The 24408-nt window shown below is 49.7% G+C and overlaps 1 protein-coding gene across 2 annotated transcripts; it reads left to right on the plus strand.

Annotated features, from left to right (window-relative positions):
• Nucleotides 1-5669: 5669 nt before the first annotated feature.
• On the plus strand, nt 5670-21357 carry LOC120944950 (galectin-1-like). 2 transcript variants are annotated; one of them, XM_040358725.1, is made up of 4 exons: nt 5670-5713; nt 11453-11511; nt 17830-18001; nt 20902-21357. In XM_040358725.1, exons 1-4 carry the CDS (start codon nt 5702-5704, stop codon nt 21043-21045), a joined length of 387 nt encoding a protein of 128 aa, XP_040214659.1. In that variant the 5' UTR covers nt 5670-5701; the 3' UTR covers nt 21046-21357. The 2 variants fall into 2 exon arrangements, with proteins under 2 accessions (XP_040214659.1, XP_040214660.1); XM_040358726.1 differs by lacking the exon at nt 5670-5713 and adding an exon at nt 8709-8738.
• Nucleotides 21358-24408: the final 3051 nt, after the last annotated feature.

Raw genomic sequence — 24408 nt, forward strand, 5'->3', positions numbered from 1 at the left:
TGCTCCCCACCCCCTTCCCTTAGGGTTAGGGTCAGGGCACCCCTATCCCTGCAATAAACCATCCCACCCAGGGCAGCTGACCCTCCTGCCCACCTCTTGCCCTGGCTCTGGTTGGATGGCTCATTTTCAGAGAAGTAGGGAGAGGGGGAAGAAAGGTCACTTCTCAGGAGCTCGATGTCTGTAATCACTTCTCTAGAATTTCTCTACACAATGACCGAAAGTTGCAATTATTTACTTCCTCATTGTGCGGATTTCAGATGTAGTGACTCTCATAGAAGTTTTATTTGTTCCTGTGATGTATTTTGTCATGTTTTTGTGGACTTAAATGCTCTTTATGTGTTTAATGACTTCAGTCTTCATATGCACTTCTTTAGAAGTCAAGTGCGTGTGAGGCCCCGTACACACGACAGAGGAACTCGACGTGCTTGGCACGTCGAGTTCCTCGTCGAGTTTTGGGATGAAGCCGCCGAGGAGCTCGGCGGGCCGCCTTCTCCCATTGAACAACGCGGACAACGAGAAAATAGAGAACATGTTCTCTATTTTCTCGTCGAGCTCCTCGGCGGCTCCATCGAGCCAAAACTGTACAGACGACAGAGTTTCTCGGCAGAATCCGGGTTTTGACCGAGTTTCTCGGTGAATTCTGCCGAGAAACTCTGTCGTGTGTACGAGGCCTTACTTATGATGTATTTTTAACATTTCTATGTACATAGGTAAGTGCATTCTCTCCCTACACATACTTTGGCCCGGATTCACAAAGCACTTACGCCGACGTATCTCAAGATACGCCACATAAGTGCAAATGTGCGCCGTCGTATCTGTGCTCCGGACCCACAAACTGAGATGCGCCTAAAAACAGGTTTCATCCCGTTGACGTAACTTGCCTACGCCGGCGTAGCGTGGGGCGCATATATAGTCTGGACGCATGGTGGCGCTTCCATTGATTTTCTATTCAAATGAGAAAAAATAAGGCGATTCACGAACGTACGTGCACCCGATGCAGGCTACGCGATGTGCGCGTACATCCGGCGTAAAGTTAAGCCCCATAAAGGAGGTGTAACCCAGCAGCAAACATGCACAGGTCTGCCACCAGATGTGGATAGTCACTTGCCACGCTGCCTGCCACCAGATGTGGAATGTCACTTGCCACGCTGCCTGCCACCAGATGTGGAATGTAACCTGCCACGCTGCCTGCCACCAGATGTGGAATGTCACTTGCCACGCTGCCTGCCACCAGATGTGGAATGTCACTTGCCGCGCTGCCTGCCACCAGATGTGGAATGTCACTTGCCGCGCTGCCTGCCACCAGATGTGGAATGTCACTTGCCGCGCTGCCTGCCACCAGATGTGGATAGTCACTTGCCGCGCTGCCTGCCACCAGATGTGGAATGTCACTTGCCACGCTGCCTGCCACCAGATGTGGAATGTCACTTGCCACGCTGCCTGCCACCAGATGTGGATAGTCACTTGCCACGCTCAGATTAAGAACATCATGGGCCTGGTGCTGAGGATTTTGGTGGGGCCTTTTATAAATAATAAATAAATGCGTGGGAATGACATGAACGCAGCCCGGCCAAGGCAAGTGACCAAAGACACAGAACCCAGAAGGAAGACCGGGTGAAGATGGAAGCGCCCGGGCCCCGCCTAATTCATCACAGCGCAGCACTGGAGGGCTCAGTCTGAAAATGTAAGTGTACACTAATGTGCTAATATGCTGTGCATACTTGTACGCTGTGGCATAACCTACCCCAGGGCCTCTAAAAAGTAGTAATGTCAGGAAAGTTTACTACCGCTTTATTATCACAGGATCCCAGGAGCCTCTCATGGGGCCCCTACTGACCCAGTGGCCCTTGGGCAGTGCCTAAGTGCACAGTTGCCAACATTTAAAAAATATTTTCAGGGCCACTTTTTTATATAAGTGCTATATTTAGAGTAGCTGAGATCCCCGATGTTCCTCTATACATCACAGTAGTAATCACAAAATTAAAGGAGTACTAATAATGGGGCAGAACAAATATGAGAACTGATATTTCCTTTAGTTGAACTAACAAAAGTGTGTCCATTCTAGAGCTGGTAACATTGAGGATATTCAGTATAATTTTAAGGAACTGTTTTTGTGGGTAAGCGACATAGGGGAGGAGTATGGACGGTATATAAGTGGGAAGTATGTGCAGGTGAGGGAGAGGAATGTGGAGGGTCTAACAGTGGGCACTATGTACAGGAGAGGAGTGCAAAGGGTACGGCAAAAGGCACTATGTACAGGAGAGGAGTGTGAAGGGTATGACAATGGGCAGTATGTACAGGAAGAGTGTGGGGGTATGACAGAGGGTAGTACGTACCAGAGAGAAGTGTGGAGGGTATGATGGGGCAGTATGTACAGGAGAGGAGTGTGGAGGGTATGACAGTGGGCAGTATGTACAGGAGAGGAATGTAGACGGTATGATAGTGGGCACTATGTATAGAAGAGGAGTGTGGAGGGTATGACAGTGGGCAGTATGTACAGGAGAGGAATGTGGACGGTATGATAGTGGGCACTATGTATAGGAGAGGAGTGTGGAGGGTATGACAGTGAACAATATGTATAGGAGAGGAGTGTGGAGGGTGCGACAGTGGGCACTATGTACAGGAGAGAAGTGTATGACAGCAGGCACTATGTACAGGAGAGGAGTGTGAAGGGTATGACAGTGGGTGCTCTGTATAGGAGAGGAGTGTGGAGGGCATGACAGTGGGTACTATGTATAGGAGAGGAGTGTGGAGGGTATGACAGTGAGCAGTATGTACAGGAGAGGAGTGTGGAGGGTGCGACAGTGGGCACTAAGTACAGGAGAGAAGTGTATGACAGAGGAGTGTGAAGGGTATGACAGTGGGCGCTATGTATAGGAGAGGAGTGTGGAGGGTATGACAGTGGGCACTATGTACATGAGAGGAGTGTGTAGTGTATGACAGTGGGCACTATGTATAGGAGAGAAGTGTGGAGAGTATGACAGTGGGCACTATGTACAGGAGAGGAGTGTGGAGAGTATGACAGTGAGCACTATGAACAGGAGTGGAAGGATATTTAGGGACTGCGTAGTGGTTAAGCGGGTCATACATGGATTAAAATTACGCCAATTATGCAGAGACCAGCCATAGTCAATCTATGTATGGGCTAGCTGGTTTTACAGAAGTCAATCTATTAATCGACTTGAGTACAACTGGCCTGTTGGGTTTTTCCCAAAACAATCAATGCTGCCAGCTAAAGTTAGCAACACTGGCCCAGATTAAAGAAGCAATTGCGCCTGTGTAACCATAGGTTACACGGCGCAATTGCTTACTTGCTCCGGCGTAGCGAATGCTCCTGATTCAGGAACCTCGTTACGCCGACTGCAGCCTAAAATCTGCAAGGCATAAGGCTCTTATGCCACGCAGATTTTAGGCTGCATTCTAGCGATGACCACTAGGGGGCGCTCCCATTGTGATCTGTGTATAGTATGCAAATTGCATACTAACACCGATTCACAACGTTGCGCGAGCCCTGCGTACGCAAATTACGTAGTTTGCGTACGTCGGGTTTCGCGCAACGTTACACATCCTAATAGCAGGCGCAGCCAATGCTATAGGATACCCAGGTTCCCGCGTTGCGAGATTTAAAATCTACGTCGTTTGCGTAAGTGATTCGTGAATGGCGCTGGACGCCATTCACGTTCACTCTGAAGGAAATGACGTCCTTGCGACGTCATTTGCCGCAATGCACGTCGGGAAAGTTTCCCGACGGAGCATGCGCTCTACGCTACGCTACTTCTCCGTGAATCGAGTGCAGCGCAAAATATTTGCGGGGGCGCAGGGCAAAATCGTTGCCCTGTGCCTCCGCAAAAAAAGAGCAAATGTACCTGAATCTGGGCCATTGTAACGCTTCCTTCTTAGATCAAAGGGATACACTTCTGTGTGTAAAGAAAACATCTGGCCAAGTTTGTAAACAAAATGAAACATTGTAACTAACTAACTAACATTGTAACTAAATGTAACCACTTAAAGTCCAACACTTGTTTCTTAAGTTAAAAAGCAATATTATTTGCTAGAAAATTACTTGGAACCGCCAAACAATATATATATATTTTAGCAGAGACTGCTGCAATATTTTATGTCACACTGCATTTGCCCACTTCAATGAATAATAATGAATGAATGAATGAAAAAACTTATATAGCGCGGCACATGCGAACTGAATCGCCTAAAAACAAAACAGTGAAGTTAGCCCATTTTTGTTTTTTTTGTTTTGATGTGAAAGATGATGTTACGCCGCAAGAATCGTGAGAGAATCGTGATCTATCTTCTAAGTAAAAAAATTGCAATTCTCATTTTAGCCAGAATCGTGCAGCTCTGTACCCTGCAACATAAAAAGTGCAAAGACCACCAGAGAGTCATTTTCTAGCAAAAAACAAATGATGATTTTTACATGTAGTAGAGAAGTGTCAGAATTGGCCTGGGTGGCAAGGGGTTAATTACCATGAGTAATATACAAATAATTATTATAAGCCCTGTGATCCTATCAGTCTGCTGTAGTGTGTCAGCTTGTATTTATATTGGCCGCTCTGAATGTAGCTTCTGACAGGCTGTGCAAGCAGGCCCGTATCTCCGGAACCATAAATGATAGCCGTCCCATATTTTAACCAGTTGTGGGGTAGGTCTTACCATGCCTACCCCCCGAATGTGGGGTTTCTGTGACCTCTGGTCGTCGAGCTACAACCCCCCAAATTCGATCTTTTTTTTTTTTTCAGAATTTTTTTTTTTGGGCAAATGGGCCTATCTTGAGAAAGGGGCCTGGAGCTGCAGCTCCATCAGCCCCCTTGTTAATCCGGCCCTGGCCACGTTGCCTGCCACCAAATGCGGAATGTAACTTGCCACGCTGCCTGCCACCAGATGTGGATAGTCACTTGCCACGCTGCCTGCCACCAAATGCAGAAGGTAACTTGCCACACTGCCTGCCACCGGATGTGGAATGTCACTTGCCACGCTGCCTGCCACCAAATGCGGAATGTAACTTGCCACGCTGCCTGCCACCAAATGTGGATAGTCACTTGCCACGCTGCCTGCTACCAGATGTGGATAGTCACTTGCCACGCTGCCTGCCACTAGATGCGGAATGTCACTTGTCGCGCTGCCTGACACCAGATGTGGATAGTCACTTGCCACGCTGCCTGCCACCAAATGCGGAATGTAACTTGCCACGCTGCCTGACACCAGATGTGGATAGTCACTTGCCACGCTGCCTGCCACCAAATGCGGAATGTAACTTTCCACGCTGCGTGCCCCCAGATGTGGATAGTCACTTGCCACGCTGCCTGCCACCAGATGTGGATAGTCACTTGCCACCTGCCACAAGATTTGGAATGTCACTTGCCACCTGCCACGTTGCCTCTCACTTTTCTCTACTTTTTTCAAGAACTCGCAGTCGCAGATACCGATTAACGATAAAAATTTTTATTGTCATGTGACAGTGGCACTAATATGGCCCTGGTGGTGACATACCAGTAGAGCGACGATGGATGACCCATGCTTAGTCACACCATATCCACATTTTATTAGTTTTCTGTAAGGAGCTGGAACAATTCCCAGTCCTGGGATCGCTGGGCGGGGTCATGACTGGTTCCACCCTCAGCAGACCTCCTATATATTGAGGGGTAGAGGCGCACCTTTTCACAAATTTCTCTGATAAGGAAGCAGGATGGCAACTAATGTGAGTATGAGCACCGATAGAAGCTGCAAAAGCTAAACAATTGGGTTCTGTGGGCTATAAGCAATGGTGGGTATAGTGCTGCTGGGAGAGGGCAGTGGTGGGTAGGGGTTTGCTAAGTGTGGACATAGGTTGGAGGGTGTGGGCATTGGTTAGTATAGGGTTGCTGGCTGTTGGTAATGATGGGTATAGTGTTGCTATGTGGCGGCAGTGGTAAACATAACATTGCTGGATGTGGGAATTGGGTGGTATAGTGCTATCGGGTGGGGACATTGGTGGGTATAGGGTCGTTGGGTGTGGGTAATGGTTGGAATAGTGTTGCTGGGTGAGGGCATAGGCTGGTATAAGATTAATGGGTTTAGGCAGTGGTGGGTATAGGGCTGCTTGGAGAAGGCAGTGGTAGTTACAGTGTTGCTGGATGTGAGAAGTGGTGGGTATAGTGTTGCTGGGTGTGGGTAGTGGTGAGTATAGTGTTGCTGGGTGTGGGTAGTGGTGGGTATAGTGTTGCTGGATGTGAGTAGTGGTGGGTATAGTGTTGCTGGGTGTGGGCAGTGGTGAGTATAGTGTTGCTGGATGTGAGTAGTGGTGAGTATAGTGTTGCTGGGTGTGAGTAGTGGTGAGTATAGTTTTGCTGGATGTGAGTAGTGGTGGGTATAGTGTTGCTGGGTGTGGGTAGTGGTGGGTATAGTGTTGCTGGGTGTGGGCAGTGGTGAGTATAGTGTTGCTGGGTGTGGGTAGTGGAGGGTATAGTGTTGCTGGGTGTGGGCAGTGGTGGGTATAGTGTTGCTGGATGTGAGTAGTGGTGAGTATAGTGTTGCTGGGTGTGGGCAGTGGTGGGTATAGTGTTGCTGGGTGTGAGTAGTGGTGGGTATAGTGTTGCTGGATGTGAGTAGTGGTGGGTATAGTGTTGCTGGATGTGAGTAGTGGTGGGTATAGTGTATGTGAGTAGTGGTGGGTATAAAGTAATGTGAGTAGTGGTGGGTATAGTGTTGCTGGGTGTAGGTAGCGGTGAGTATAGTGTTGCTGGGTGTGGGTAGTGGTGAGTATAGTGTTGCTGGGTGTGGGTAGTGGTGAGTATACTGTTGCTGGGTGTGAGTAGTGGTGGGTATAGTGTTGCTGGGTGTGGGTAGTGGTGAGTATAGTGTTGTTGGGTGTGGGTAGTGGTGGGTATAGTGTTGCTGGATGTGAGTAGTGGTGGGTATACTGTTGCTGGGTGTGGGTAGTGGTGGGTATAGTGTTGCTGAGTGTGAGTAGTGGTGAGTATAGTGTTGCTGGGCGTGGGCAGTGGTGGGTATAGTGTTGAGGGGTGTGAGTAGTGGTGAGTATAGTGTTGCTGGGTGTGGGTAGTGGTGAATATAGTGTTGCTGGGTGTGGGTAGTGGTGGGTATAGTGTTTCTGGGTGTGGGTAGTGGTTGGTATAGTGTTGCTGGGTGTGGGTAGTGGTGGGTATAGTGTTGCTGGGTGTGGGTAGTGGTGAGTATAGTGTTGCTGGATGTGAGTAGTGGTGGGTATAGTGTTGCTGGGTGTGGGTAGTGGTGGGTATAGTGTTGCTGGGTGTGAGTAGTGGTGAGTATAGTGTTGCTGGATGTGAGTAGTGGTGGGTATAGTGTTGCTGGATGTGAGTAGTGGTGAGTATAGTGTTGCTGGGTGTGGGCAGTGGTGGGTATAGTGTTGCTGGGTGTGAGTAGTGGTGGGTATAGTGTTGCTGGATGTGAGTAGTGGTGGGTATAGTGTTGCTGGATGTGAGTAGTGGTGGGTATAGTGTATGTGAGTAGTGGTGGGTATAAAGTAATGTGAGTAGTGGTGGGTATAGTGTTGCTGGATGTGAGTAGTGGTGAGTATAGTGTTGCTGGGTGTGGGCAGTGGTGGGTATAGTGTTGCTGGGTGTGGGTAGTGGTGAGTATAATGTTGCTGGGTGTGAGTAGTGGTGGGTATAGTGTTGCTGGGTGTGGGTAGTGGGTGGTGGGTATAGTGTTGCTGGATGTGAGTAGTGGTGAGTATAGTGTTGCTGGGTGTGGGTAGTGGTGGGTATAGTGTTGCTGGATGTGAGTAGTGGTGGGTATACTGTTGCTGGGTGTGGGTAGTGGTGGGTATAGTGTTGCTGAGTGTGAGTAGTGGTGAGTATAGTGTTGCTGGGAGTGGGCAGTGGTGGGTATAGTGTTGAGGGGTGTGAGTAGTGGTGAGTATAGTGTTGCTGGGTGTGAGTAGTGGTGAGTATAGTGTTGCTGGGTGTGAGTAGTGGTGAGTATAGTGTTGCTGGGTGTGAGTAGTGGTGAATATAGTGTTGCTGGGTGCGAGTAGTGGTGGGTATAGTGTATGTGAGTAGTGGTGAATATAGTGTTGCTGGATGTGAGTAGTGGTGGGTATAGTGTATGTGAGTAGTGGTGGGTATAGTGTTGCTGGGTGTGGGTAATGGTGAGTATAGTGTTGCTGGGTGTGAGTAGTGGTGAGTATAGTGTTGCTGGGTGTGAGTAGTGGTAGGTATAGTGTTGCTGGGTGTGGGCAGTGGTGAGTATAGTGTTGCTGGGTGTGGGTAGTGGTGGGTATAGTGTTGCTGGGTGTGGGTAGTGGTGGGTATAGTGTTGCTGGGTGTGAGTAGTGGTGAATATAGTGTTGCTGGGTGTGAGTAGTGGTGGGTATAGTGTTGCTGGGTGTGGGTAGTGGTGAATATAGTGTTGCTGGATGTGAGTAGTGGTGGGTATAGTGTATGTGAGTAGTGGTGGGTATAGTGTTGCTGGGTGTGGGTAATGGTGAGTATAGTGTTGCTGGATGTTATTGTCATGTGACAGTGGCACTAATATGGCCCTGGTGGTGACATACCAGTAGAGGGACGATGGATGACCCATGCTTAGTCACACCTCATCCACATTTTGTTAGTTTTCTGTAAGGAGCTGGAACAATTCCCAGTCCTGAGATCGCTGGGCGGGGTCATGACTGGTTCCACCTTCAGCAGACCTCCTATATATTGAGGGGTAGAGGCGAAGCTTTTCACAAATTTCTCTGATAAGGAAGCAGGATGGCAACTAATGTGAGTATGAGCACCGATAGAAGCTGCAAAAGCTAAACATTTGGGTTCTGTGGGCTATAAGCAATGGTGGGTATAGTGCTGCTGGGAGAGGGCAGTGGTGGGTATAGTGTTGCTGGGAGAGGGCAGTGGTGGGTAGGGGGTTGGAGGGTGTGGGCATAGGTTAGTATAGGGTTGCTGGCTGTTGGTAATGATGGGTATAGTGTTGCTATGTGGCGGCAGTGGTAAACATAACATTGCTGGATGTGGGAATTGGGTGGTATAGTGCTATCGGGTGGGGACATTGGTGGGTATAGGATCGTTGGGTGTGGGTAGTGGTTGGAATAGTGTTGCTGGGTATTGTCAGTTGTTGTATAGGGTTGATAGGTGTTGACAATGATGCATACAGTGCTGTTGGGTGTGGGTGGTGGTTGGTATAGTGTTGCTGGGTGAGGGCATAGGCTGGTATAAGATTAATGGGTTTAGGCAGTGGTGGGTATAGGGCTGCTGGGAGAAGGCAGTGGTAGTTACAGTGTTGCTGGGTGTGAGTAGTGGTGAGTATAGTGTTGCTAGGTGTGGGTAGTGGTGAGTATAGTGTTGCTGGGTGTGGGTAGTGGTGGGTATAGTGTTGCTGGGTGTGGGTAGTGGTGAGTATAGTGTTGCTGGGTGTGGGTAGTGGTGGGTATAGTGTTGCTGGGTGTGGGTAGTGGTGAGTATAGTGTTGCTGGGTGTGGGTAGTGGTGGGTATAGTGTTGCTGGGTGTGGGTAGTGGTGAGTATAGTGTTGCTGGGTGTGGGCAGTGGTGGTTATAGTGTTGCTGGGTGTGAGTAGTGGTGGGTATAGTGTTGCTGGGTGTGGGTAGTGGTGGGTATAGTGTTGCTGGGTGTGGAGAGTGGTTGGTATAGTGTTGCTGGGTGTGAGTAGTGGTGAGTATAGTGTTTCTGGGTGTGGGTAGAGGTGGGTATAGTGTTGCTGGGTGTGGGTAGTGGTGGGTATAGTGTTGCTGGGTGTGGGTAGTGGTGAGTATAGTGTTGCTGGGTGTAGGTAGTGGTGAGTATAGTGTTGCTGGGTGTGAGTAGTGGTGGGTATAGTGTTGCCGGGTGTGGGTAGTGGTGGGTATAGTGTTGCTGGGTGTGGGTAGTGGTGAATATAGTGTTGCTGGATGTGAGTAGTGGTGAGTATAGTGTTGCGGGGTGTGGGCAGTGGTGGGTATAGTGTTGCTGGGTGTGGGTAGTGGTGGGTATAGTGTTGCTGGATGTGAGTAGTGGTGGGTATAGTGTTGCTGGATGTGAGTAGTGGTGAGTATAGTGTTGCTGGGTGTGAGTAGTGGTGTGTATAGTGTTGCTGGGTGTGGGTAGTGGTGGGTATAGTGTTGCTGGGTGTGGGTAGTGGTGAGTATAGTGTTGCTGGGTGTGGGTAGTGGTGGGTATAGTGTTGCTGGGTGTGGGTAGTGGTGGGTATAGTGTTGCTGGGTGTGGGTTGTGGTTGGTATAGTGTTGCTGGGTGTGGGTAGTGGTGGGTATAGTGTTGCTGGGTGTGGGTTGTGGTTGGTATAGTGTTGCTGGGTGTGGGTAGTGGTTGGTATAGTGTTGCTGGGTGTGAGTAGTGGTGGGTATAGTGTTGCTGGGTGTGGGCAGTGGTGGGTATAGTGTTGCTGGGTGTTGGTAGTGGTGAGTATAGTGTTGCTGGGTGTGGGTAGTGGTGAGTATAGTGTTGCTGGGTGTGGGTAGTGGTGGGTATAGTGTTGCTGGGTGTGGGTAGTGGTGGGTATAGTGTTGCTGGGTGTGGGTAGTGGTGAGTATAGTGTTGCTGGGTGTGAGTAGTGGTGAGTATAGTGTTGCTGGGTGTGGGTAGTGGTGAGTATAGTGTTGCTGGGTGTAAGTAGTGGTCAGTATAGTGTTGCTGGGTGTGTGTAGTGGTGAGTATAGTGTTGCTGGGTGTGGGTAGTGGTGAGTATAGTGTTGCTGGGTGTGGGTAGTGGTGAGTATAGTGTTGCTGGATGTGGGTAGTGGTGGGTATAGTGTTGCTGGGTGTGGGTTGTGGTGGGTATAGTGTTGCTGGGTGTGAGTAGTGGTGAGTATAGTGTTGCTGGGTGTGAGTAGTGGTGGGTATAGTGTTGCTGGGTGTGAGTAGTGGTGAGTATAGTGTTGCTAGGTGTGAGTAGTGGTGGGTATAGTGTTGAGGGGTGTGAGTAGTGGTGAGTATAGTGTTGCTGGGTGTGGGTAGTGGTGGGTATAGTGTTGCTGGGTGTGAGTAGTGGTGAGTATAGTGTTGCTGGGTGTCGGTAGTGGTGGGTATAGTGTTGCTGGGTGTGGGTAGTGGTGAGTATAGTGTTGCTGGGTGTGGGTAGTGGTGGGTATAGTGTTGCTGGGTGTGGGTAGTGGTAGGTATAGTGTTGCTGGGTGTGGGTAGTGGTGGGTATAGTGTTGCTGGGTGTGGGTAGTGGTGGGTATAGTGTTGCTGGGTGTGAGTAGTGGTGGGTATAGTGTTGCTGGGTGTGAGTAGTGGTGGGTATAGTGATGCTGGGTGTGAGTATAGTCAGGGCCATCTTAATGTAAGGGCACTACTGTGCACTGCCCAGGGGCCCCAGGTACATGGGGGCTCCACAATAATCATGCATTACATCATACTTGTCAAATGTCCCGGATTTGCTGGGGGGGTCATGCTTTTTACTGTCCCGATATGGTCATGTCCCGGAACCTATACTGTGTAATAATTCTCTCCTTTCTCTCATACAGGCTCTTAGACCCGGTTTCCGTGTGGAGGTGGAGGGCTTCATCCCGCATGGCTGTAAAAGGTAGGTGAAGATTCTCTCCTCGGCTACTTATTACAAAAGTAGTAAAGTGCGAATTTGGGGTCCCTGAAATAATACCGGACCTCAGATTACACACATTACTGGTAGGGCCGGAGTACATTAAATTAGTTTTTTTATAAATATTCTGGTTCAGCAATTTTTTTCAGGCACTTTTTTCCCGGGGACCTCAAAGCACTTTATCTAGAGAATAAGCTTAGACATGCATGATCTCTTTCTCTCCTCTTAGACCCCACTAACCTGTGTAGATGCAGGCACTGTGGAGAATTTCATCCTCTATATTTACAGTAGAAAGCACTTCATCACTATCACATACCTAGTTAGAGATCGAAACACCCCTGGAATGGCAACAGGGAGTGAAAGGGCACAAAATAGCAAATCCTTCTCCATCCCCCAGCAGTGACTCAGCAGCTCAGCTTATTTTTCCAGCTTTTTCAGCATTCCCCCTCTCCCTCCCCCCCCAGCAGTGACTCTGCAGTCTCAGCAGCAGCTCAGCTCGCCTTACTTTGCCTCTGAGAAGTGACTCAGCTCAGCTCACCCTTCTTTCCATCAGCCAGCAGTGACTCAGAAGCTCATCTCCCCCTGTTCCCTCTCTCAACAGTTGCTCAGCTCACCCTGCTCCCTCTCCCAGCTATTGCTTAGCTCACCCTGCTCCCTCTCCCAGCAATTGCTTAGCTCACCCTGCTCCCTCTCCCAGCAATTGCTTAGCTCACCCTGCTCCCTCTCCCAGCAATTGCTTAGATCACCCTGCTCCCCCTCACAGCAATTGCTTAGCACACCCTGCTCCCCCTCCCAGCAATTGCTTAGCTCACCCTGCTCCCTCTCCCAGTAATTGCTTAGATCATCCTGCTCCCTTACCCAGCAATTGCTTAGCTCACCCTGCTCCCTTACCCAGCAATTGCTTAGCTCACCCTGCTCCCTCTCCCAGTAATTGCTTAGATCATCCTGCTCCCTTACCCAGCAATTGCTTAGCTCACCCTGCTCCCCCTCACAGCAATTGCTAAGCTCATCCTGCTCCCTTACCCAGCAATTGCTTAGCTCACCCTGCTCCCTCTCTCAGCAATTGCTTAGCTCACCCTGCTCCCTCTCCCAGCAATTTCTTAGCTCACCCTGCTCCCTTACCCAGCAAGTCCTTAGATCACCCTGCTCCCTTACCCAGCAAGTGCTTAGCTCACCCTGCTCACTCTCCCAGCAATTGCTTAGCTCGCCCTGCTCCCTCTCCCAGCAATTGCTTAGCTCTACCTGCTCCCTCTCCCAGCAATTGCTTAGCTCACCTTGCTCACTCTCCCAGCAATTTCTTAGCTCGCCCTGCTCCCTCTCACAGCAATTGCTTAGCTCACCCTGCTCTCTCTCCCAGCAATTGCTTAGCTCGCCCTGCTCCCTCTCACAGCAATTGCTTGGCTCACCCTGCTCCCTCTCACAGCATTTGCTTGGCTCACCCTGCTCCCTTACCCAGCAATTGCTAACCTCACCCTGCTCCCTTACCCAGCAATTGCTAAGCTCACCCTGCTCCCTTACCCAGCAAGTGCTTAGATCACCCTGCTCCCTCTCCCAGCAATTGCTAAGCTCACCCTGCTCCCTCCTCTCCCAGCAATTGCTTAGATCATTCTGATCCCTCTCCCAGCAATTGCTTAGCTCACCCTGCTCCCTCTCCCAGCAATTGCTTAGCTCACCCTGCTCCCTCTCCCAGTAATTGCTTAGATCATCCTGCTCCCTTACCCAGCAATTGCTTAGCACACCCTGCTCCCCCTCACAGCAATTGCTAAGCTCATCCTGCTCCCTTACCCAGCAATTGCTTAGCTCACCCTGCTCCCTCTCTCAGCAATTGCTTAGCTCACCCTGCTCCCTCTCCCAGCAATTTCTTAGCTCACCCTGCTCCCTTACCCAGCAAGTGCTTAGATCACCCTGCTCCCTCTCCCAGCAAGTGCTTAGCTCACCCTGCTCACTCTCCCAGCAATTGCTTAGCTCGCCCTGCTCCCTCTCCCAGCAATTGCTTAGCTCTACCTGCTCCCTCTCCCAGCAATTGCTTAGCTCACCTTGCTCACTCTCCCAGCAATTTCTTAGCTCGCCCTGCTCCCTCTCACAGCAATTGCTTAGCTCACCCTGCTCTCTCTCCCAGCAATTGCTTAGCTCGCCCTGCTCCCTCTCCCAGCAATTGCTTAGCTCGCCCTGCTCCCTCTCACAGCAATTGCTTGGCTCACCCTGCTCCCTCTCACAGCAATTGCTTGGCTCACCCTGCTCCCTTACCCAGCAATTGCTAAGCTCACCCTGCTCCCTTACCCAGCAATTGCTAAGCTCACCCTGCTCCCTTACCCAGCAAGTGCTTAGATCACCCTGCTCCCTCTCCCAGCAATTGCTAAGCTCACCCTGCTCCCTCCACTCCCAGCAATTGCTTAGATCATTCTGATCCCTCTCCCAGCAATTGCTTAGCTCACCCTGCTCCCTCTACCAACAGCAGCCCAACTTACCCTGCTGCCTTTCCCAGAAGTTGCTAAGGTTATTGCTCTCTCAAAAAATGTTGACTCAGCAGCTCAGATCACTCTTCTCCCTCTCTTAGTAGTAGGATGAGAGAGCAAGGAGCTGAGACCAGACTTGAATGGCTTCATTGTTTCTCTTGAGAACTTTCAGGATGAATTGTTCCACAGTGACTGCAACTGCAAATGTCAGTGAGGGATAGGGTGACCACATTTCTAAACTACCATTCAGGGGCACCCTCCCTTCCCAAAAATCAGCTTGTGGTGTAACGAATCACAGCACAGTGATTGGACGCAAGAGGCGGGATTTATGATTTCTCCAGGCGCAAGCAGGGGGAGGGGATTGTGCTCCTCCAGCCATTCCCGACTAGGACAAGTACTGTCAGTGAGTAAAGCGGTGATGTGGCGGCCTTATTTGGGGGCATCAGTGTTGTGAATGAAGCTGCCGATAGAGGAAGCACGTGGCTGCAGAGGGGACAGAGCCGCATAAGCTTCTGCTTCCTGTATAGCGCCACCTACTGTCACAGGTGGAGTGATATCAAATGCACTCTGCCAGGGATAGGAAAATCCAGTTATACTAGAATGGAAGCCTGGTATTAAAGGTAAGTATGGTACTAAAATCACAATGTATACATGGACGTATCTGCGGGTTACCTGCACTGTGCCATAGACTTCTGTTATTAGAAAGTGCACTACACCTGCAGGATATATAAGTCTATGGCAAAGTGCAGCTAACCTGCAGGAAAGCCACAGGTGCACTGCGCTGAACCCAGGGTGTGGGTAAACACCAGAACATCAGTGTGAAAGCAGTCTTAGGCCCCTTTCACACTATCAGTTCAACCCAATCGGACCCTCCATTAGGGTTGCCACCTTTTCATCAAGCCAAACCCGAACACATTAGCAGCGCACTCCAATATTTTTATTTATTTTTGTAGTACATTAAATTCATTACCTCTGTACAAAGCAATGCACAGCTTTTTTTTTTTATGTAGTATACACTGTACATATATTTTTGTGATTAAATAAAATTTCTCATATGGAGTTAATCATAAAGAGTCCCCCTTTATATCAGAGTTAACAGAGTTCTCCTTTAGAGCTGAATCCGCAGAGTTCCCCTTTACATCTGAATGCACAGGGTTATGCAGAAGAGTAGTGCAGAGGGTAAGATGGGGGCAGTATGTACAGGAGAGGAGTGTGGAGGGTATGACAGAGGGCAGTATGTACAGGAGAGGAGTGTGGAGGGGATGCTGAGGCAGTATGTACAGGAGAGGAGTGTGGAGGGTATGATGAGGGCAGTATGTACAGGAGAGGAGTGCGGGGGGTAAGATGGAGGCAGTATGTACAGGAGGGGATTGAGGAGGGTATGATGGAGGCAGTATGTACAGTAGAGAAGTGTGGAGGGTATGATGGGGGCAGTTAGTACAGGAGAGGAGTGCGGAGGGTATGATGGGGGCAGTTAGTACAGGAGAGGAGTGCGGAGGGTATGATGGGGGCAGTTAGTACAGGAGGGGAGTGCGGAGGGTATGATGGGGGCAGTTAGTACAGGAGGGGAGTGTGGAGGGTATGATGGGGGCAGTTAGTACAGGAGGGGAGTGTGTGATGGGGCAGTTAGTACATGAGGGGCGTGTGGAGGGTATGGCGGTGGCAGAATGGGGAGGGATTTCTTGTGGTGTCTATGGGGTGACCAGGGAGTGATGTTGGGAAGATAAGGGAAGGAAAGTGACCATGGAATGATGTCCCTAAGCTGGGGGGGGGGGTAGGAAGCTCTGAGTGATGTCTCTATGAAGTGGTCTGGGGGTGATGCAAGCTGGGGGGAGTTGGGGGCTGAGAAGTGGTCAGATAGTGATGCATATCATCCACCAAAAACATTTACAACAATAAATCATACAACAGTACTACTAGATGTAGGTACAGATCTATATAAGCCATCTCCTAGCACTCTGTATACCCAGATAATGTGAAGGTAATGTATGACCATTCATATAACCCTGTAGTATCCAGGCTCTGAGTCTGTACAATCAGAGGTGTGAATTCATCACATATACTGTATATACAGGTTACATGAATGGTTATAAATTACTCCACATATCTAGTCTGAACAATTGGGTATGTTTGCATACACAGACTGTTCAGGCTTAGTAGTGATCCGGCTGCAGACCCCCCTCCCCTCCCCCCACACTCAAACTCACTATCTCCTCCGATTCTTCTGTCAACTTAAAGCGGTGGTTCACCCTCCATAGCAACATTTTAGCATAAAATTCGGCATAATAGCGCGAGCTACAGTATGCCTGTCTTGATTTTTTTTAGCCCGGTACTCACAGTGCAATCGTACATTGAAGATTCCGACTCCCCGCGGGGAATGGGCGTTCCTATTCAGACGGAGGATGATTGACGGCCGGCTCTGGCACGTCACGCTCCCCGAAGACAGCCGGAGTAGGTCTCGGCTCTTCACGGCGCTATACGGCGCCTGCGCAGGCGCCGTGAAGAGCCAAGCCTATTTCGGCTATTTCCGGAGAATCGTGACGTGCCAGAGCCGGCCGTCAATCACCTTCCCTCTGGATAGGAACGCCCATTCCCCGCGGGGAGTCGGAATCTTCAATGTACGATTGCACTGTGAGTACCGGGCTAAAAAAATCAAGACAGGCATACTGTAGCTCGCGCTACTATGCCTCATTTTATGCTAGAAGAAAAAAAAAATTTTTTTTTGTTTGTTTATAGGGTGAACCCCCGCTTTAACCCTTCACTGCATCTCCTGAAGAACAAATCTCCTTGACATTTTTCAACTAATATCCACAATAGGAGACTTCTCCCAGAAAAAAACAGCTCACTCACCTCCTCCCTTCCTCTGGCCCGCCCGACAGGAGCTACAGTAAGCTCCGCCTTCCAGGTCTCTCAACACACCGCACTGCTGATTGGAGGGGGGGCGGGGGGAGGCTGAGTCAGAGATAACAGGGACCCCGCACAGTATGAGACTGGAGGGAGGGGAGAGAGACAGAAAGGGGCTTTGAATCTGGAACACACACACAGGCACAGTGTATTCTGTACAATTGCCGCTGCTGCTGTTTCACATTGAAAGGTGTGCTGATGGTCCCCCCTGTCTGGATGGTCTGCCCCTGTTCTGCGCTAAATCATGTGCCCGGGTTACAGGCAGTACAAAACCCGGGCACATGATTCCAGACCCGTACTGTCCGGGGGAAACCCGTACAGGTGGCAACCCTACCCTCCATTCACCTCTATCGAGCGGCAGAAGTATCTGTCCCCTTCCGTCTGGGCAGATTGGATGGTCCATAGAGTAAAGTGGGCTGTGTCCGTGTTTGCTCTACATATGCAGTGTGGACATGGGCCTGTCATCCTCTTGCTCCGCTCCTTGTGGCCCCGCGACTGGTTGCCAAGTTGCTTAAGTGGCCCTCGCTCTTCAAAAGGTTGGGCACCCCTGGTCTAAAAGCTCAATTACAGCTTGTTAAGAATATGCAAGTAGCTGTTTGTCCATGTCCAGGGCAGGCTACAGGATCACTTTCGGTATTTTGTGGTAGGGGGACGTGGATTACCAGGACCCCATTTGTTTAGAAATGTTTTTCTAGCAAACTATTATAGTTTTAGGGCTCTAAAAATATTAGCTGGTATAATCTATATATACTTTTTTTTTTATTATTATTATTTCTATTTATTGAGATTTTAGAAAATGTAAATATAATTTTGTATCGTGAATTATCATTAATAGTGGCAAAAGTCCCTCTGATACCCGGGGGAGGACCCCCTGGTGAATGACTCCACTATTATATCCAACAAGGTCGGCTGAGAAGAATAATTGCTGTTTCTGTCTTTCTAGGTTTAACATAAACTTGGGAAAAGATTCTAATAATTTGGTGATACACTTCGATGTTCGATTTGACCATCAAGGAGACCAGGGCAAGATAGTCTTGAACACAATGAAGGACGGTGCCTGGGGAAAAGAGCAGAAGGAAGGCTTCTTCCCCTTCCAGGCGGGATCAGACACCAAGGTACGTCTACACTGGGAGGGGGCGGGACAAATGTCGGATAGGCCAATGCAGGGCTGGACTGGGACAAAAATTTGGCCCTGGACTTCATCCAGACTGGCCCACTTTGACAGGTCTCTCCCATGGTGGCCGGACAACTCCCGCACCCCCTCCCCCCCCGGCCACCCAAGCCCCCTCTCCCCCTTCACTAGCCACTAGCCATTTTACTTTATTAGAGTAGAACGGCTGGTACTGGTCCTCTTATAGGCAGTACCAGTGGGGAAGCTAGACATTATTTCACCCGGGGCAAAGTATCAGTTCGGTGCCCCCCTTATGGGACAAGATTAGGCAGAAGTGAGAAACTCCCAGGCCATAGCTGTTGAGTCGGGGGTCTGTCCCCTCCCCCCATGCCCCTCTGTCGTCCCCCTGCTCCTTTGGTCCTCCCCCTGCTTCTCTGTTCCTCCCCAGGTAAGCGTTGCGGGGAGGGAGAGGAGGTGAGCGCTGCGGGAAAGGAAAAACGGAGGAGCGGCGGTCCGCTGTCACTGAAGCCGGCCCACTGAGCCATCGGCCCACCGGGAAACTCCCTGTAGTCCCAATGGCCAGTCCATCCCTGGCCGCCAATGTGACATCACTTTTCATATTGGACCCATTGGGGGGGGGGGTTATTTACGAAAACTGGAGAGTGCAAAATCTGGTATAGCTCTGCATGGGAGCCAATCGGCTTCTAACCATAGCTTGTTTAACCACTTGCCGACTGCGCGCCGTCATTTGACGACGGCAGAATGGTGTCAGGAACCATGAATTGGACCGAGACTGCCCAGGCCAATTTTCAGCGCTGTCGCAATTTGAATGACAATTGCGCAGTCGTGCTACGCTGTACCCAAATGAAATTTTTATCATTTTGTTCCCACAAATAGAGCTTTCTTTTGGTGGTATTTGATCACCTCTGCGATTTTTATTTTTTTTGCGCAACAACTAAAAAAATGCCGAAGATTTTGAAAAAAATTAATAGGTAGATTCAGAAAGAGTTAGGCCGGCTTATCAGTAGATAAGCCGACCTAACTCAGAATCTACGAAGTCGGCTTCATGATCACCAATGATATTTTTTGCTGACTGTAAAGCCTCGTACACACCATAGGTTAACCAGAGGACAACAGTCTGAAGGACCGTTGTCATAGGTTAACCGATGAAGCTGACAGATGATCAGTCGCGCCCACACACCAAAGGTTAAATAACCGATCGTGTCAGAACGCGGTGACGTAAAACACAACGACGTGCTAAAAAAAACGAAGTTCAATGCTTCCAAGCATGCGTCGACTTGATTCTGAGCATGCGTGGATTTTTAACCGATGGTCGTGCCTACTAACGATCGGTTTTGACCTATTGGTTAGGAATCCATCGGTTAATTTTAAAGCAAGTTGGCTTTTTTTTAACCTATGGGCCCCACACACACGATCGGTTTTGACCGATGAAAACGGTCCATCAGACCGTTGTCCTCTGGTTAACCTATCGTGTGTACGAGGCCTAAGAGTGGAATTTTGACCACCACTGTGAGTGGGACATTCTTACTACTGGCCACCAATGTAAGGGGCATTTTATTCCACCGACTACCAATGAATTGGCACCAGAACACTTTTCAAGGGTTCCTCTGGGGGCAAAAAGGTTAAGAAATGTAGCTGGCATGTCATACGGCATTGATAACGTCCTATTGATAACGAAACGCGTCTGGGAGGACGCGCAGTGACGTCACCACGCTAAGGAGGAAGGGCTCCTAGTATCTGCCGGCCGGCACAATTTGTTCTTATGTCATACGGCAGCCTTTCCATTATCCTACCCCTACCACCCACATACCACATGCTCACCATGCACTGAGTCTCTGGCATTGGGCAGTGAATCCTAGGGGGCAGGGCTTATTGTAAAAGGGGGCTGAGCTTAACATTTGATGTGTGTATACCAATAGGAATGTTATGACTCTCTCAGTTGTTATTTTCAATAATACTGTGACAGGGGCCCCAATACACGTCTGTCCTGATAAGGGTCCCATCTGCCACTGTCTCAGCCACGGCCCCAATTCATATGTGTCTTTGAGAGGGGTCCCATCTACTATGACTGACTTGGGGTAAATGAAGATACAATTATTCTGGGTCAGCTATTTCCTATTCTACCCCCATATAGAATTAAGCCTTCTCACTTTTAGCATCTTAGCATATTTTGCGCTGCCCTCGATTCACGGAGCAGTAGCTCCGTGAACTGCGAGGGAGCGCCGGCAAATTTGCCCAGCGTAAGCGTGCGCAAGTTAAATGATCCCGCCGGGGGTGGGAATCATTTAAATTAGGCGCGCTCCCGCGCCGAGCGTACAGCGCATGCTCCGTCTGGAAACTTTCCCGACGTGCATTGCGGCAAAGGACGTCGCAAGGACGTCATTTGCTTCAAAGTGAACGTGAATGGCGTCCAGCGCCATTCACGAATCACTTACGCAAACGCCGTGAAATTCAAATTTCACGGCGCGGGAGCGGCGGCTATACTTTAGCATTGGCTGCCCCTACTATTAGAAGGGGCAGCCTTGCGCTAAAGTAGCCGTACGGAAACTCCGTACCTGGCTTGCGCGGGGCCCGCGCAAGCTTGTGAATCAGTGGTAGTATGAAATTTGCATACTACATGCTGATACACAATGGGAGCGGCCCCCTAGCGGCCCCCGCAAGAATGCAGCCTAAAATCTGCGAGGCATAAGAGCCTTATGCCGCGCAGATTTTAGGCTGCAGCCGGTGTAACGAGGTTCCTGAATCAGGAGCACTCGTTACACCGGAGCAAGTCAGCAATTGCGCCGTGTAACCAGGTTACACGGGCGCAATTGCTTTCTGAATCTGGGCCATTGACTTTTTATAGCCCAGCAAGCTGACGCCGTGCCGCCTCTTTTCTTACAGATTTCCTTCACGTTTGAGAACGACAAGATCATCATAAAATTACCTTCTGGAAGTCATCTCTCCTTTCCAATCCGCTTTCCCATAACGGATATCACATTCGTATCTGTGGAAGAACTCAAGTCCAAGTCCATCACACTGACATGAAGAATCCCGCAACAGAGGAGCCGCCTGTCCCACGTGTCCCTATCCAGGATCTGAGAAAAGGTCATAGAGGACAGAGAAGAATTTATTCATCCTCCTTTGTAACCCCCCGAAATCCCCGCCTCCAATCTGCACCCTTGCTGCTCATGTAACCATACCTTGTGCTTTGCTCAGTTCATTTACTAGAAATTTATTTCATCCACATTTCAAAAAAAAAATCCAATGAGTTCAATTGTGTCTGATCAAACCAATCAATTTATTATTTAGTGCTAATGAATTTGTATTAAAATCAAATAAATAGAAAATTAACCAGCACAATATGTTGTCTCACTTATGCACTCAAATAGCCAGATTCATAGAGACTGAATGTGCGCCCGCGCTAATTTAAGTGTATTCTGGTAACGGTGATACGCTTAAATTAGGCTCAGATACAAGCGGCGTAATAGGTAGATTCAGAAAGAGTTAGGCCGGCTTATCAGTAGATACGCCGACCTAACTCTGAATCTACGCCGACTTATGTTTAAGTGTATTCTCAAACAGAGATGCGCTTAAACATATCTAAGATACGACGGCTTGCGCCGTCCTATCTTAGGTTGCAATATTGAGGCTGGCCGCTAGGTGGCGCTTCCATTGCGGTCGGCGTAGAATATGTAAATCAGTCGATACGCCGATTCACGAACGTACGTCCGGCTGCCGCAGTACATTTACGCCGTTTACGTAACGCATTATCAGGCCTATAGTTATTCCATCAAATAGCTGGAATAGTAATGTTAAGTATGGCCGTCGTTCCCGCGTCGAAATTCGAAAATTTTACGTCGTTTGCGTAAGTCGTCCGTGAATAGGGATTTACGTCATTTACATCCACGTCGAAATCAATAGGGGCGTACTTAGCCGCAATGCACACTGGGATATGTACACGGCCGTTCCAAAAAAAACGTCAATCACGTCAGGTCAACCCAAAATAGCATAAAACACGCCCCTCAGCCTATTTTGAATTAGGCGCGCTAACGCCCACCGCATATACGCTACGCCGCCGTAACTTAGCAGGCAAACTGATGGGCTGCGCTGTTGGGCACTGAGAGGTGACACTGAGAGGTGGCACTGATGGGTGGCACTGAAGGGCATTGGTAGGTGGCACTGATAGGTGGCAGTGATGGGCACTGATGGGTGGCAGTGATGGGCACTGATCAGCACTGGTAGGTGAGACTAATAGGCAGCACTGCTAGGTGGCACTGACTGGCACCACTGGTGGGCAATGATAGGTGTGCACTGGCAGGTGGCACTGGTAGGGGGCACTGGCAGGCGGTACTGGTGGGCACTGATGAGGCAGATGTGCCTCCTCCACTGGGGACCGATGTCCCTTACACAAGAGCCGGTGAAAACGATGACCAAGCTTTGTTTACATCACATGATCAGCTATCATTGGCTGACAGCTGATCACGTGGCAAGGGGCTGGGACCGGACCCTTACTCAGATCTGCGAGCACCCCAACTTACATTTCACAATATAAGCCGAGTTTACTGTTAAAAATAACTGTGAAAAGCAAAACTCCGGGTGGGTGTATAAAGATGTCCGCTTGCCGACTTCTAACCCTAGGTTTACTGCGGAGGAGTGCGGGTGTATCAAAATGGCCGTAATGCAACATCACTTTGGTTGCATATTCTGATGGGTAGCAGCTTTCTGACATCATCTCTCCCCGCCCGCCCTCACTCTGGGACACAGCCACTGGCAAGTGACAATTCACATTCGGTGGCATGGGATGTGGCAAGTGACATTTGGTGGCAGGGGATGTGGCAAGTGACATGGTAAGTGACAATCTGCATCTCGTGGTAGGCAACGATAGCAATCGACAAGCTCAGGGCTCCCAATGATTCTGCATTATGGTGAGTTGAACTATTACATTTTTTATTACAATGTACCGTATATACTCGAGTATAAGCCAAGTTTTTCAGAACATTTTTTTTTAACTGAAAATGCCCCCCTTCGGGATATACTCGAGTCAGCTTTTTGCTCCTGATCTCCCGGACTTTAAGGACCTGGTACTGGCTGGCCATAGGTCCCCTGGACCCCAACTCTTCCTCTACAAGTGTGCAAAGTTTGTTGTCCGGGGGACCTACGGCCGCGGAGCACCGATTTTTCAAACCCGGGCACCCCTACTATAGACTCCCATGTTAAATGGTAATTTCTCCGGTAACTTTGGGGGCCTGGTTCCGGCCGATCTTGGTCCCCTGGACCCGGAACTTGGCACACATGTAGCTCCATTTCTCCTCTACAAGTGTGCAAAGTTTGTTGTCCGGGGGACCTACGGCCGGGGATCACCAATTTTTCAAACCCGAGAACCCCCTACCATAGACTCCCATGTTAAATGGCCATTTCTCTGTTGAATTTGGGGACCCGGTTCCGGCTGGTCCTAGGTCCTCTGGACCTGGAACTTGGCACACATGTAGCCCCATTTCTCCTATACAAGTGTGCAAAGTTTGTTGTCTGGGGGACCTACGGCTGGAGAGCACTGATTTTTCAAAGCCGGACACCCCGTCCTCAGTCTAGTCATGGACACAGTGAGGCATGGGCACAGGGAGGCATGGACACAGGGAGGCATGGACACAGTGGGACATGGACACAGTGGGACATGGACACAGGGAGGCATGGGCACAGTGGGACATGGACACAGTGGGACATGGACACAGTGGGGCATGGGCACAGTGAGGCATGGGCACAGTGGGGCATGGGCACAGTGAGGCATGGACACAGTGGGACATGGACACAGTGAGGCATGGACACAGTGGGGCATGGGCACAGTGGGGCATGGACACAGTGAGGCATGGACACAGTGGGACATGGACACAGTGAGGCATGGACACAGTGGGGCATGGACACAGTGGGGCATGGACACAGTGAGGCATGGGCACAGTGGGGCATGGACACAGTGGGACATGGACACAGTGAGGCATGGACACAGTGGGGCATGGACACAGTGGGGCATGGACACAGTGGGGCATGCAGATGGACACCCTAGGCTTATACTCGATTCAATAAGTTTTCCCATTTTTTGTGGTAAAATTAGGTGCCTCGGCTTATACTCGAGTATATACGGTAATAATATAAATAATGCGTTTCAATCATCCTGACACCATATCAAACATGGCGCCGTGATTATTGAAGCGCCAACACCAGCCATTGCCCTGACAAACTGCCCGCAAAATTTTCTGACAGTGCCCCTCCCAAGACTAGACTCTGGATCCACCCCTGGCTTATAGGTAGGCATTTATTAAGGGCGTTGGAAAACTTCAGCTGTTCAGAATGAGGCAATTAAGGCCTCTATAAGTAATCCAGAGGATTACCACTGATTGCTACATCCTGAGGCTT

Source organism: Rana temporaria, chromosome 7, assembly GCF_905171775.1.
Source record: "Rana temporaria chromosome 7, aRanTem1.1, whole genome shotgun sequence".
NCBI classification, from domain to species: domain Eukaryota; kingdom Metazoa; phylum Chordata; class Amphibia; order Anura; family Ranidae; genus Rana; species Rana temporaria.

Excerpts from the sequence above, each read along its gene's own strand:
- LOC120944950 (XM_040358725.1), top strand. Across the intron at positions 11,512-17,829 it reads ATCCCGCATGGCTGTAAAAG|GTTTAACATAAACTTGGGAA; the intron begins GTAGGTGAAGAT and ends CTGTCTTTCTAG. Across the intron at positions 18,002-20,901 it reads AGGCGGGATCAGACACCAAG|ATTTCCTTCACGTTTGAGAA; the intron begins GTACGTCTACAC and ends CTTTTCTTACAG.